The 12,140-nt window shown below is 52.2% G+C and overlaps 1 protein-coding gene across 2 annotated transcripts in view; it reads right to left on the bottom strand.

Annotated features, from left to right (window-relative positions):
• LOC146783054 (baculoviral IAP repeat-containing protein 7-B-like) overlaps positions 1-12,140 on the bottom strand; it is a 77,656-nt gene that overhangs the window by 37,743 nt on the left and 27,773 nt on the right. For both annotated transcript variants that reach the window (XM_085638212.1, XM_085638211.1), the window contains exon 2: positions 6,014-6,821. In XM_085638212.1, coding sequence (XP_085494338.1) covers positions 6,014-6,617 — 604 coding nt within the window. In that variant the 5' untranslated portion in view covers positions 6,618-6,821. The remainder of the gene's footprint in view (positions 1-6,013; positions 6,822-12,140) is intronic.

Consider the following 12,140-nt stretch of genomic DNA (forward strand, 5'->3'; position numbering starts at 1 on the left):
ATCAATGAGCACGAGACGTTTGCAGCAGCTTGAAGGGCTGAATATTTTAAGACTTACTTGTGTGGTGTGGGTTTCAAATTATGGACCGGCCATAAACCACTAGTTAAAGTTCAAACACCAGGAGGGCTGGCGAGGGCTCCGCGAGATTGGCCAAGCTACTGGCCTGGATGCAAGAATTTCTGCACAACGCTGAATACATTCCTGGATGGCGCAATACCCAAGCGGATGGTCTCATTTGCCTTTAGATTGGCATGTTGTGGACAAGGAAGCAGTGATGGCCAAAGAAAAGGATGGTGTAGTGGTATGGTTAGATGTGGTTCAGAGTGGTATTGGGATATTTTCAAAAGAGGAATGGATGCAGGAGATTGAAATAGATAAAATACTGCAGGAGGTGTGCCGCATCATGGTAGAGAGTGGATGCAGGGAGACGGCAGTTCATCAGTAAGACCGGACGTCAAAATTTTGAAGGAGTTATCTTTGAGTAGCAAGAGTGTTTTGATGAGGGGTGACAGATTCAACCAGAGAATACGACTAGGAGGGTCATTCAACTAGCACAAGAGGCATTTGGACCAAACTATGACAGAGGGTCAAAGAAAATATTTGGTTGCCAGGCACCCATGTTCAAAGGACGCAATGGGTAGAGGAATGTTTGGAGTGCAAGGAGAGCGAGAAGATACTCAAAGTTAGCTTGCAGTCTGGGCTGAGTCATTCAGGATCCTAAAGAAGCAAAGCATAGTGTATGCATGGATTTTATTGGTCCATTAGCAGGAGTGGACAGGGACTTAAGATTTGCCAGGGTATTGGATATTTTTAAATGGGCGGAAGTAAAATGTATGTGTGAAATCTTCACAAAGAATACCATCAGTTTTATCAATAGATTCAGGACAGAGGTTTTCCCAATACTTTAATCACTGATACTGGCATTCCACTTACGTCAGTGGAGATTAAGATACGAGTGGCAATGGCATGAAGCATCACACAGCTCTATACAACGCTCAATCCAATGGTACTGCTGAAAGAACAAACCATATGGTGAAAAGTACAATTCAAATGACAGTGCAGAATGGTTCTAATATGCGCAGTGCTGTTCATGATTTATAGCAATTACTATCAACAGATAATGTTTAAATAGGCAGATTTCCAAAGTAAAAAACAAACAACTTACAGTAAAAAGGGAAGACAATGTAGGATGTGACATTTCCCATGTCACTTGTGCCGATCACTACTTGAACAAGCATGTATGGGCACACTTTTTTTGGGTTACACCCATATACATTGTAAATAGTGTTGATATAACTATCGATTTATACATTTAATTTTCTAAATGCAGATCACTGTATGTTTCATACAAATCTCGTGTCTTCCCTTCACAGTGCCATTGTAATTTAAGTTTATTTGGAAATCTGCCTCTTGAACCGATACCTGTTGATACATTGTGGATTGCTAGAATTGATCTACCCAGGTCTCAACTGGGAGGATGGGCCATCTCTGGTGGTCCTTCTTGGTAATGATTAATTTAGGGCACATTGCACTATGAACAGGGTCCTGCCACTTTCACCATTTGTGGTCATGAGGTCAGAAGTCTAGGGCCAAATGTGGGCCATGTTGGTTGGAGGATCGTGATGAACTTGTGTCTAGGTCAGCAGGTTTCCGTGTCCAGTGACCATGAATAAGGATATTGGGTAAAAGTGTAGGATGGGCGTATAAAGAGGTCTATTGAAGTTCATAGGTCCTTTTAAGGGGACGGTGGTGCACAAGTGGCGTGTGGTTTAGGAGGATGGGGATCGAGGGAACGTAGCGTAGCTCTCCATCATGACGGAGGGGCGTGGGAAATTGCCAATGCAGAAGTGGTTGTAGTAGTTCTACTAATGGGTACGCAGAGCAGAGTATGGGCTCAATAAGTAGTTTCCATTATGAAAGGAACGTCGATAGTAATTGTACATCTGCTCTGGAGCCGGGGATTGTGGAGGAGAAGGTGTGTGGACGATGGGGGAGAAGAGAGTGGGACGTGCAAGGAGAGAACAGACCACCCACATATCTGAGGATTATGTTAAAGAGTAAATTCCACAACTTGTTTTTTGTAACCTCGTGTGCTTGTATTAGATTACCTTTATTTTAAGAATAAAGGCCGTATGTGTGTGCCACTCTTCTGCTTGTATTCCATTACCTTTATTTTTGTTCAGTCTATTGCTTTGTATTATATCTCTTCATTAGTTTTGTTTCAAAGGGCTGCTGGGTTGCCAGCCTTCCATCAGAATGGGCCGAGGTCTAGAGTATTGGTCTGGCTGCGGAGACATCTGTGGATGGAAGAGTTTACCTGCCTGGATGAGGGGCACCTAGGGTTCATGGAGTCATTGCTGACCGACAGCTTCCTTAACTGCTCAGTCCACTCAACTTCTAAGCTGGCTGGTCTCACTGGCTGACTGTGGGCAGGAACTTGTGCAACATGTTCTGGCCCAGGGGTTATTCTTTGATAAGAGGGTAGCAATTCCCTCCACCTCCCATCCACAATTTTGCGTGAGGTTACCTGGAGATCGCCAGAGTCGAGTTTTGTTAGGGGGGCGGGGGGCGCTGGATAGCTCATGGCCTCGGAGGATAAAAGACATTGGTATAGGTTACATGGTGTGCCACATGGGGTTGAGCTCGGTGCACAAAGACTTGTTACAATAATCCTAGTGCTTTAGGTTTTGTTTGTTCAAGTTGGCGCTATAGCGCCTTATGTTTGTTTCCATTTAATAGTCTAATTTTAGACTTTCAATTTGAATACTTGTTCCAGACACCAAGTTGGTCGTGCGGGGTCAGGCAGAGCCCCAGAAAGCTCTTCGATTTCAGACATCTTGGGCCTTTGTGCATTAGGTCTGCCTCGTGAAGCTTTGGCTGCCAAGGAGATGGTGATTACTGCTTAGCTTTTAGAAGTGTCTGTCTTGTGCACCTGAGAGTGGATGTCCTGGGACAGCAGAAATCTTAAGGACATGTATTGGGCACTCGTTTTAGGCCAGTTATTCACACCATCACTACACATTCACACCTACTGTGGTCAGTCAGTGTCTTACGACAGGAACAAGTGAGTCAATCAAAAAACTGCTCCGACTCCCCCGCTTTCAGAAATCTGGCTGATATCCAGGTCCCTAAAGCCCCCAAACAACCCCAATCTGGTCGCACCACACATTCCAACCACACATCTCACATGCTCGAGTCCAGAAGAGTTGGTGTGCTGAGTTCTCATGTGACATTTACACCCCCTCCACCCCCTTCTCCATACAACTCCCAGGTGGTCTATAGAACCAGGCATATAAAATGGCGGCTAACCCTCAACTGGTTTCTCGCCTGACGAAGCCATGGTTTGGTTTAGAATCCTGGAGGGCCAAGGTAAGGACAGCTCAGGACATTCCGGGTCCTCCACCTTTCTCTCTTGACAGATAGGTTGGCTGTTTGCTGCATCAAAGCCCTCCCGAGGCAACAAACCGGGTCCCCCCGGCACAGAAGCATCTAGGCACCGCTCCTTCACATCAGTCCCCACCTAGGAGCTCTCAGGTGCATCTTCCAAACCCACGACGAGCTCCGGGGGATCTGCGCCTAGTAATCCGTTTGGCACCCGAGGATACCCCTTCATTTCAGGGGTCCATGGACTGCACAGCAGCATCAGTCTGGCTGCGCACAGCGCAGCACAGTAAGAGGGAGCATCGCTGGCGAGCCAGAAGTTCTTTGAGACATGTTGGACTAGACATGCCCACTGGGCGTCTCCACACAAGCTCCCCATTTTGCCTGGATGCCAAGTGGTCAGTACAGATGACCATAGACCCCCACTTCCTGCAACAGTTTGCCAGTTTGTTTTTTGTTCTATTCTGCATCCGGGTCCTGGATGCACACCCACTGCTTCCATCACCCCCCCACATTGACCTGGTGCATAGACGGGCAGGGCTGGTGTAAGATCAAGTAATGCTACCCACCCTCTACAATGGTCACAGGCTCGCATGACCCTGGGCAAGTCTGGGAAGGTATTCCATTGGTTAGCGCTTACACTTCAAATTGGTCATTCGGTTGGTAGTTCAACCCTCAGTTGTGCTAGTGATGGGGCAGAAGGGACAGAACCTGGAGAGGTAAGAAGGGGACAGTGACGTGTGACCAAAAGGGAGTTTTATAGTCCACTTCCCACCCTCAGGCACCTGCATGAGATTGGCACCAAAGCGCCACTCTCCGCTGGATCTGCCCAACAGATAGAACACAAGATGCCAGCCTGGCAGCTCACTCCTCGGAAGCCCACAGACTCATCTGTGGAGTGCCTCACGGTTCAGTACTCCGCCCCACCCTCCCGAGCGCATACATGATCCCTCTAGCCAAAGCCATCCGTGCACACCAACATACTCCCCTTCTCCAATGACCGGCAACTCCAACGCACCCTCTCAGATAAGACCACCAACTCCACCTGCACAACTGAAGTCACTCACTGGATGACAGTCTCGAGCTCAGCACAGACAAGACAGAAGTAGCGATCTTCAGCAAGAAACCCTCACCATGGACTCCAAACGGGGGCCTGCCGAAGTCAGACCCGCAGCCAGCAGACAAGCCAGGAACCCTGGAATAATCTATAGGAACCTGACCAGGGCTGCACACAAATCCACACCGTCAATGCATCTTCAAATGGGTGCCAAGCACACTAGAAAAACCATCACATGACCTAGTCACCAGCAAGTTGGACTATGGGAACACCTACGCCAGGAAACAAGAAGCAACTCACCAGAAGAGTGCAAACCATGCACAACTCCACAGCCAGACTGTCAAGAGGACGGGGAAGAAACCCTGACATACATGTTCTGTAGGTTACATTATTTTCTACGCAATGAATTGAACCATTTGCCTGTGTGACCGTGCAGGAGTCGTTTCTTGGAACCTTTATTGCTTACATTTCCACTTTGTAAGTATGAACATTTAGTACTAGGCCGGATCATACATTGTGCAAAGGTTTGTTATTCATCCATCACACGAGGGTGAACCATGACAGCCTGGCTGGGGCTTCGACACAGAAGCATGGACTATATGTACACACAGGAATTTGTGTTCAAATCGGAGGAGCACTCTGATCTTCACAATCCCAGCCCAGCTGTTCCAGTTTACCCCTGCGAGGGGGGACGTCCAACGTATGACCAAGACTGGGCCTTGCACACTCACCTTCAGGTAATGGGCACTTGGATCGTCCAATAGGGACATCTGTCCTGCCCTAGACTACTAGGTTAGGGAGCGCATAGTAGGAGTACACTATACACTGTACCTCTGCCAGTATACACACCTGGTTTCAGCACAATGGGGGAATGGTTTATTCTTTTCACTGTGCTTACACTGCTAATCCCGTATCTGCTTCAGACTATGGATGACTGCGCGCATGCATTCTATACAAGAACCACAAAGGTTCATTCGATAAATACTGAAACGCCTCAGTATTCCTTGTGAATCTTTCTTGGTATGCACGAGTGACCGAGGTAAAAGGTTCTAGATCTGGTACCAAGATTCCTTGAGGACTCAGGGCTGTCATGTGGAGGTTGCCCAAACCATTTGTTACCCCACTAGGTTTAGGGGTACATATGGTGGCACTGAGCTGGGAGATCTACAGGCGAACGCATCCAGAGGGCGGGGCATAGAATCAATCTGGCATCAACCCGATGTATGTTGTCCAACAGATGAACAGTTCCTACTGAGAAGGTGGAAACCGTACGACATGGCCCGGCCACCATTGGTCAATTGCGTGCTTGCTTCATGGATTGCCGGAGTAATTCTGCTTTGTATACCCAAAGCCCCATCTCTCCTCCACACCTCCTCACGGGGGAGGGCGCGCTTTACAAAGACGCAAAGTAACCGTGAACGGGAGCAGATAACGGATCATGTATAAAAAGGATAGTGTGGAGGATGAGGTGAATAATGGGGTCCATGCAACTAGTGGGAAGGGAGTGTATAGGGATTGTGGTGCAATAACTATGAACTATACCCCAGCCAAGGTGTGCAGGCAGGCGCCACTTACCTACGTAGAAGAAGCCGGCCTTGGCCAGCTGCTGTGGCTGGGCCTCTGCATGTAGGGGCCAGTATCGGAAGGAGGAGAGGCGTGCCCATTGCCGAGCCATATCGGGGTGGGCTGGGTGGTCCAGGGCAGGGGAGTCTTCAGTGTCCATCACTCGCTGGTGACCCAGAATTTGCCCATCCGTGCAGTCTGGACACCTGCCTCTGGTCTGGGCACTCGGTCGGTAGCATAGCTCCCGTTCCAGCACAAAGGGACAGTCTGGGAAGAACTTCTGGTGTTCAAACATGGCGCTGTCTCCTGCGGCCCAGCACTTCAGAATCCCTCGACAGTAGAAGCACTGCACCCGGTCACCAGGCCCCAGATAGAAGAAGCCAGAGCGAGCCAGATCTAGTGGCGAGACTGGCGCAGAGGAGGGCCAGTCCTGGAATGACCACAGCCTCTCCTCCTCACTAGCCATGGAGGCTGGTGTACGATCCGGGATGCCCCATCTTGGGACCAGGTCGTTGAGCACAGAGTCCACAGTCCGCTGTGCCAGGCTGTCAGGGCTAGACGATCCACGCGGGCAAACAGACTGAAGGGATGGTCGCCGCTTCTCGTAGTAGCTCATCCTGCTGGAAACCTGAAGGCTAGCAGAGGACTGAAGGCCACAGCTGATGCTCAGTCAGGAAGAGTCCAAGGTAGCCTTCCAACCACCATCGACAACCTGTGGACAGTGGACGCAGCTGTGGAGCGGAGGCGCTTCTGGTCGCACGGCCCGGTCACCGAGGTCCCAACACTGGCTGCAGCACCTGACCGCCTGTGGCCACAAAGCCTAAAAGGACAAGGAAAACACAGGTTATTGCAGTGAAAACTGGAAGCGAGCAGACAATGTGTGGAGCAGGAGGGCCACGTGCGCACAAAAGAGGGCGGGCCACGTGCGCACACGAGGGGTGGCGAGGGAGGGAGGCCACGTGCAGGGCAAACAATGGCAGACAGTGGGCCCCGGGAGGGGGGGCCCACAAAGGCCTGGAGCTGAGGAGGGGGGGGGGGCAGCTATGCCTAAAACTAGCTGGAAGTCGCTGGGACCTGCAATAGGAGGCAGCTGGGTCTGGGGGAAGAGTCAGTGAGGTTACCAGATACCCCCCCCCCCCCCACCTCGGGGACATGCGGTCCTGGGCGCAGTGGATGTGTGCCAGGAGCGCACCTCCCAGATGCTTCAGGGTGTTAAGAGTACAGACAGGGGTGGGCGATGGGCTCCTGGCGCCCCTGGGGACCTCAAACGGAGTAGACACATGCCACTCACTCCACCAGCTTTAAAGAGCCCACCCTGGGTTGGTACCAGCGGCCACCACTGAACGAAGCTCGGGCCACGTTAATACGTGGGGGGCTCGGGCTGCCTCGGGGAAGTGGGGTAACAATAGCAAGGGCGGGGGCTCCAGAGGCCCCCATCCGGCACAGTGCACGGGGCTTGAGAGGTCATAACTGTCCGGGGAGGGGGGGGGGGGCTCTAGGGAGGGGGCCCTTCAAGTTTCTTTAATGTCACTGGCTTCGGGGGCCCTGCCCGGCTTCTACCGATGTCCAGCTGGTACAAAAGACAGGAACCCTTTCCCCCCCCCCCCATGCCGCATTGTATCCCCTGCTCCGCACATATGTCAAAGAGTGGATAAACAGAAGGCTCTGTAAACGTGTCCTGAGCTGCGTTCACGAGCCCCGGGCAACCAATAAAGGGAACAAAAAGGTGGAAAAATCATGTTCCAAATGAGCACATACAATGGGCTTTAAAGTCCTATTCTGTACCAGTCCGGGTCTGTGCAGGCTCTTAAAACAACGTTGGCAACCTACTCAAGCGGCAGAACATGTGGGGGGGGGGGGGGGGGGGGTCTGGTGGTCTGATGCTGCAGGAACTTGGTGGGGGGTCTGACGGGTTGGGACAGACAGCAGGACCAAGCCCTGGCTCTAGGGTTGGCAGCCTGCAGGATTGCGTCGTTGGGGCACGATTGATACCGCAGAACATGTCCAGGTCATGGGGGGGGGGGGGGGGGGGGGGGGGGGGGCGCGGAGAAATCTAGGGAGGTGTCCAGCGCAGGCGGGCGGGGGCGAGGAGAGACCTCTGATGCCAGGGTACCGCGGAGAGACTGGTTTTGGAAGAGGCCAGCTGGCTGCCCTGGGCACAGTTCCTGTGGACGGGCCACCCCTGGACCAGGTGGGGTTGAGGGGGGAGAAGAGGGGGGTGCGACCACCTGGGCATGAAGAGCATTCAGAGGGCTGTTGTACCAAACATGTTTATTAATTAAAAATGAACAAACTGGCCCTTCAGCAGAAGGTGCTCCGAAGTATCTGCCCTGACTCACCCTTTCAAGAGGGGGGGGGGGGGGGTGGGGGGGCACACCTGCAAGTTGCCTTTCACACCTCCACTTCACCCTTGGCTACCAGGCCCCAGTTTAAACCCCCACCCTTCGCCGGTCCATTTCATGGTGCGCTCTTGCTGGGAGGTGGGACAGCATTTTGCCCATTTCCTGGCAAATTACACCTGGTAAAATTAACACCATCAATCATTCAAGGTTACTAGAATATTGGTTCGTTTAAAACCTGGAACCTGGAATCCCACCACCGTTGGAACACATCACCATGAAGAAAATCAGGAGCCCCAACTGACCCCTGGCCACCGCACTTCCAGAGGGCTGCCGCCACCATTGCACCCGAACTTGGACTGACCATAAATAAACGCCTCCATGTCCAGCATTTTCCCCAGACGACTGGAAGCAGGCGGAGGTTAAACCCCTCAAGAAACCCACCGCCGACCCAACTGACCTAAAAAACTACCGGTCCACCTCTCTCCTCCTTTTCGCGGCCAAAGTCACACAGACTCGTGAACGCCCAGCTGACACCCTTCATCGAAGAGAACTCCATCCTAGATGCCTCCCAGTCCGGATTCTGCAGCAATCACAGCACAGAGACCGCCCTCCTCGCCACCGACATCCATATTGTACTCTACCAGGGACACACGGCTGACCTCATCCTTCTAGACCGACAGCATTCAACACAGTTTCTCATCGAGCACTCGCAGCCAGACTTCACAACATCGGTATACAAGGAGCCGCCCTCGACTGGATCCGATCCTGTCTCTGGCAGAACCCAGAGGACCAGACTCCCTGCCTTCCTCTCAGAGTTTGAGTTTAAGGGTTTTGTAGAGCGCTCATACACCTAGCGGTTTCTTGGCGCTAAATGGCTACTACTACTCAGGGGGCAGGAAGGTATGGGGAAGTGACCGTTCAAGAGGGGAAGGCCTGGGTAAAGAGAAAGGTCTTGAGGCCTTTACGGAACAGAGGGTGCTGGGAGCAGGTTCTCAGGTAGATTGAAAGGGAGTTCCAAAAAGCTGTGGCCGAAAATTTGGAGCACCCCCACTTCTTCCGTTTGAAGCGAGGGACCACGAGGAGGTGGTGGGAAGAAGAACGGAGTTCTCTCGATGGAATGTAGTCTTGAATGGCTGTGTTAATGAAAGAAGGGGCAGAGCCTGTCCGGGCTTTAAAGATGGTACAGGAAAGCTTGAATAAGGCGCGCTGCCGGACAGGGAGCCAGTGCAGGGAGACGAGGGGTGTAACGAGGTGTGATTTTGGTAAATTAAAGACCAGCCGAGCGGCTTGGTTTTGGACCAATTGGAGACGCCTCATGAGGTATTCAGGCATGCCGTGATGAAGGGCATTGCCGTAGTCTAGGCGAGATGTTACCATGGCCAGAAGTATTAGTTTGAGCGCATCAGAGGAAAAGAATCGTGAGACTTTACGAATTGTCCTGAGGGAGAGGAAGGCTGAGGATACGACGGCAGAGACTTGAGAGTGTAGGGAGAGTTGATTGTTAATTTTAAACCCAAGTGTTTTAACGGAGGAGACAGGAATAGGTGGGGAGCCTAAGGAAGAGGGCCAAAAGGAAGAGGACCAGGGACTGGAGCAACCACCTGTCAACACCAATTCAGTTTTATCGGGATTGAGTTTCCGAACCCACCAATACCAACTGCAGAGTACCCCAAGGATCATCGCTCAGCCCCACGCTTTTCAACATTTACATGGCCCCCCTCGCCACCATCGTGAGACAGCATGGGCTCAGCATCGCATCCTACGCTGACGACACCCAGCTCTTCCCTCTCACGAAGAAACCTGAAGACACCAGACTGCTTGCAGGAAGGAATGAAGAACGTGGCAGCCTGGATGAAAGACAGCTGCTTGAAGCTCAACTCAGAGAAAACCAAAGTCCTCATCCTCGGACCCTGCACCTCTGCCTGGGACAACACCTGCTGGCCTTCTGCCCTCCGGAATCCACCCACCCCTACAGACCACGCACGAAACCTCGGCATCCTCCTGGACTCCTCCCTCTCCATGAACCACCAGATCAACGCCATCACTTCCACCAGTTTCAACTGCCAGTGCATCCTCTGCAAGACCTTCAAATGGATCCCCCAACTACAGAAAGACAGTCACTCACGCACTCAACCAGCAGACTGGACTACGGCAACGTCCGATATGCTGGAATCAGAGCTACTACACAAACTCCAGACCATCCAGAACACCGCAGCCAGACTCTTCCTCGGGACTCTGCGTCACGAACACATGACCCAACACCTACAAGACCTACACTGGCTTCCTGTCGAGAAGAGGGTCACCTTCAAACTCCTCACCCATGCCTACAAATACCTCAACATCGGACCCAAATAACTCAGAGAAAGTGTCCTTCCACTTACCCAAGAGGAACCTCTGCTCCACCGACCTGGCAGAAGTCCCCTGCATCCACAGAAACAGAACAGGCGGAGAGCCTTCTCCCACATCGCAGCCAAGCCCTGGAAAGAGCTCCCCGTGAACATCAGACGCTCCCCAACCCTGCACACGTTCAGGAAGGACCTCAAGACCTGGCTCTTCGACTGATCCGGAGTTGCCCCCCCCACACACACACCTACTGCCTTGAGACCCTCACAGGTGAGTAGTGAGGTTTATAAACCCCCCGATTGATTGAAAATCAGAGTAGATCGGCTGTGCTGGGTGCAGGCAGCGAGATCCGAGGCCACAATGGTCCTTCCGGGCATTACAAGTGCAGCAGGCATAACGCTGCCAGACAGAGGGGGACGGACAGAGGGACAGGCTGCCAGACAGAGGGGGACGGACAGAGACATGCTGCCAGACACAGGGGGATGAACAGGACCCCAGACAGGGGAACGGACAGAGGGATAGGACCCCAGACAGAAGGCATGGTGGGCGAGGATGGAGAGAGGGATAGACCAGTGCTCCGTGAGGGGGTCACCCTTCAAGATCTGCAGCACAGAACTTACCCACCTACTGCCACAGGGACTCGGAAATCTAGCACCGAAGTGGCAGGGGAGGTGATGCCCCACAGGGGCAGGAAATGCCCCCTGGGGCAGAATTGGTCTGTCATCTAAAGCAAAACCACTGTCACCGGCAATCACAATGCGTGTGTTATTGACGGGAGACAAAAAGCTGGCAGAGCCAAGATGGAGTCACCTTGAAGTCAGTCCAGCCGGCAGAGCCAAGATGGAGTCACCTTGAAGTCAGTCCAGCCGGCAGAGCCAAGATGGAGTCACCTTGAAGTCAGTCCAGCCGGCAGAGCCAAGATGGAGTCACCTTGAAGTCAGTCCAGCCGGCAGAGCAAAGATGCAGAGGTGCCTTACTGGCTCCAACTGACACAGCTAAGACGCAGACACTTTACTCGCCCAACTGGTAATGACAAGATGTAGAGTTTCCTTACTTGTAGGCAAGGCAGTTGACAGTTGCGTTACTCACCCAAACTGGCAGAGCCCTCAAGTGGTGGAGCCAAGGACAGAGTCTCCTTAATCAGCCCAATTGCAAGAGTCAAGACAGACAATTGCCCCACCCGACATCCATTGTTTTCCCCCTTCTTCCCTCCTGTCAACCCAGTCACTGTTTTCCCCGCACCTCCACCTGTCTCCCAGTGTGTGTCACTGTTTACCCCATCATTCCACATGGGAAACAACCTTTACAACGCAGTCATTACATCGCACTACCTTGACAAAGCAGTCATTACAACGCAACATCCTTTACAGCGTATGCCACTACAGCGCATAGTTTTTACCCTTACACTATCCAATACTTACCCTACTGTTGCACTCACTGGAGTGGGAATAGTA

The sequence above is a fragment of the Triturus cristatus genome, chromosome 12 (genome assembly GCF_964204655.1).
Source record: "Triturus cristatus chromosome 12, aTriCri1.1, whole genome shotgun sequence".
Classification (NCBI taxonomy): Eukaryota; Metazoa; Chordata; class Amphibia; order Caudata; family Salamandridae; genus Triturus; species Triturus cristatus.